Raw genomic sequence first — 2,911 nt, forward strand, 5'->3', positions numbered from 1 at the left:
GGGGGGGGGGGGGGGGGGGGGCGGGGGAGAAGAAGGGTTACTAAACAAGAACCATTAGTCTCTCTCAATGTCCAAATCCCAAGCCTTCCTCATGAGCCACAGAGCACTAAAAGACACACCGCATGCTGCTGGTTTTCCTGTAAGTCATTTACTATAAAGTGCACAGATGGAATAATTATTTCCAAAAGCACATTTTAAAGCACTTATGCCTAGTCAAACTATTATATGACAGTGTTTACTGTTGGTGGTTTCAAGGACATTTTTGAGAAAAAAACACTTGCAGAGAGGAAAAATGTGTATTTCTAATCAAGACCTCTTTCTAATCTATCTTAGTTCTACCTGAATAAAATAGAGTTTAAAAATCAGGGGAAAGGCCAAGAGTGGTGGCCTACGTATGTACGTTCCCAGCAGTTAGAGGCTAAGGCCAGAAGGTCACAATGTTAAGACCAACATGAGCGACCTAGAGAAAGACTCTGCCTCAAACAAAACAAAAGAAGGAAAGGAAAGGGGGAGCGTGGCTGTGCTCTGCTCTCTAGCTGAGTGGAGAAATGCTAGAGACAGAAGACAGACGTGGTCTCAAAAAGGAGGGCTTCCTCCAGGCAGGCAGAAGGATGCCTGGGCCTGTAGCATCTTCCTTCTTCATCTTATAACCAAGATGTGTGTGTGTGTGTGTGTGTGTGTGTGTGTGTGTGTGTGTGTGTGTACACATGGGAAGGAAAACGGAGGACATCCTATGCCTTCATCTCTGGCTCTTCTTCTTGTGACTAAAGACATGGGCTCTCACTGAACCTTGAGTTTCCCCCACCACCACCTTTTATTTTTTCAGCTACACTGTTGGCCAACAAGCCCCAGCTATTCTCCTGTCTTTGCCCTTACTCCAACCCCCAAAGTGCCCTTTTACTCAGAGCTGGGGTTATGGACCCCACTCCCAGCTAAGGTTGAGACACCCTTGAAGTGCCTGGGCCCCAAGCTCCAGGCTTTCTGGCATCAGACAAGTCCCTAAAAGCCAAGGCCTGGCTCTCTTGGCTTCTCTGCAGTCATTGCAGAGTACCAGCGTGCAGCCAGAACCCACGTGGGAAACAGCCTGTGGCTGGCACGCCAGAGAAACAAAGTCAAGGATTCAGACAGGGCATCTGCCACTAACTAAAGCAGAGGTCACCATTCTTGGTTCTGCATGATACTGACTTCTCCCACATCCTTGAATTTAGCGAGTAAATTATAAAAAGTGTACAACCTTGGGTCATATTTGCATTCCAGGTAAGAGTATCAAGATATTTGAGGGCAGACTATTCAACTGCCCTCAAATTCATATGTTTGGTTTTTTTTTTTTAATTCTTTGGATCTTTTCTTCTTCTCAACAGACTCTGTAGGGGCTGGAGAGATGGCTCAGTTCAGCAGCTGAGAACATATAGTTGCTCTCCCAGAGGACCCAGGTTCAATACCCAGCACCCAAGTGGCCCTCACAACGATTTAACTCCAACTCTAGGGAATCTGATTCACTCTTCTAGCCACTGAGGGCACTACATGTATGTGATGCACAGACAGACATGCAGGGAAACACTTAAAATGCATTTGCAAAACAAATAAAATAAAATGAAGGAGAAAAGCTCAGGGAGACCTTAAGGACAGAGGCTCAGTTACTTTCATTGCTTAACAATCTGAACCTTTTCGTCGACTAAATTTCCCTTCCCTGCGTGGCACTGGAGAAGTGTTGATTGATGTTTGCTCGTGATCTCTGGTTTTACTGTCTTAAAAAGATTTTCATACTTGTACGTATGTGTACATATGCGACTTGTGTGTGAAGGTCAGAGGTCAACATTTTGAGGTCAGTTCTCTTCTTCCACCTTTACATGAGATTGAACTCAATGGCTAGTGCCTTTACCAGCTGAGCCATCTTGCCACCCACCTCCAAACAAAGGCCTGATAAAATTGTTTCTTTGATTTTTGTTTCTCCCCCAGTAAAATCCTCAGCCTCGACCCCTATTCCTGAGAGTTCTGAGAACAGTCTGGCCACAATCACAACTCCAGCCGTGAACACAGCCAATACCACAGCCGTGAACACAGCGAATACCACAGCCGTGACCACAGCCAAGACCACAGCCGTGACCACAGCCAAGACCACAGCCAAAAGCCTGGCCATCCGCACACTCGATAGCCCTCTGGCTGGCGCACTCCATATCCTGATTGTTTTTCTCATTAGTAAACTCCTCTTCTAAAGGAAACTGGGGAAGCACATCTCCCACCTTCAGGGCATCCTCCCGAGCTCATTTCAGGCCAGTGCTTAAACATACACGAATGAAGGTTTTATGTCCTCAGTCCGCAGCTCCGCCACCTTGGACCACAGACCTGCAACACTAGTGCGTTTGAGGGATACAAATGTTCGCCTGGATCTTCCAGGACACAAATTCTGCTTTTTGTAAATACTTAGTCCACCCTACTTGTAACCTGAAGTTCTGACTCTCAGTTTAACATGTTGACAGCCAATCTGAACTTGTGTTTCTTGTCAAAGTATTCCCATGAGCCTCCTGGGTTTTGGGGTGGGAAGGGGTTTATCCTTCTTTACTTTCAAACTGATTTCAGATTTCTGGCCAAACTTACTCAGGTTACAAAGGACTTATGTAACTTATGTGACTGAAGGAAAAAGAGAAATGAATGATTGTCCTGTGGCTACTAGCAGATTCCCACTGTGCCCAGGCCAGTCAGTAGGTTTTGAAGGAAGTATATAAAAACTGTGCCTCAGAAGCCAATGACAGGACACATGACTTTTTTTTTCTAAGTCAAAATAAACAATATATTGAACAAGAATACTGAAATGTGCTAAATTGAAAGATAACCCTTAATGAGTGATAAAATACAAAATGTTACCTAACTTTGTTTTTAGAACTATGAATAAAAGTGTGTGTGTGTGTGT

At 44.8% G+C, this 2,911-nt stretch overlaps 1 protein-coding gene and 1 long non-coding RNA gene across 2 annotated transcripts in view; one reads left to right on the top strand and one right to left on the bottom strand.

Annotated features, from left to right (window-relative positions):
* LOC110328616 overlaps window positions 1-2,470 on the bottom strand; it is a 19,725-nt gene extending 17,255 nt beyond the window's left edge. The window contains exon 1 of the long non-coding RNA XR_002380868.1: window positions 2,292-2,470. This is a non-coding gene — a long non-coding RNA (uncharacterized LOC110328616). The remainder of the gene's footprint in view (window positions 1-2,291) is intronic.
* The window catches only part of Plet1 (placenta expressed transcript 1), an 11,246-nt gene extending 8,441 nt beyond the window's left edge, over window positions 1-2,805 (top strand). Inside the window, exon 4 of the mRNA XM_021208039.1 lies at window positions 1,960-2,805. Within this exon, the coding sequence (XP_021063698.1) occupies window positions 1,960-2,216 (257 nt within the window). The 3' untranslated portion in view covers window positions 2,217-2,805. The remainder of the gene's footprint in view (window positions 1-1,959) is intronic.
* The last annotated feature ends 106 nt before the right edge of the window (window positions 2,806-2,911 follow it).

The sequence above is a fragment of the Mus pahari genome, chromosome 10 (assembly GCF_900095145.1).
Source record: "Mus pahari chromosome 10, PAHARI_EIJ_v1.1, whole genome shotgun sequence".
Taxonomy (NCBI): domain Eukaryota; kingdom Metazoa; phylum Chordata; class Mammalia; order Rodentia; family Muridae; genus Mus; species Mus pahari.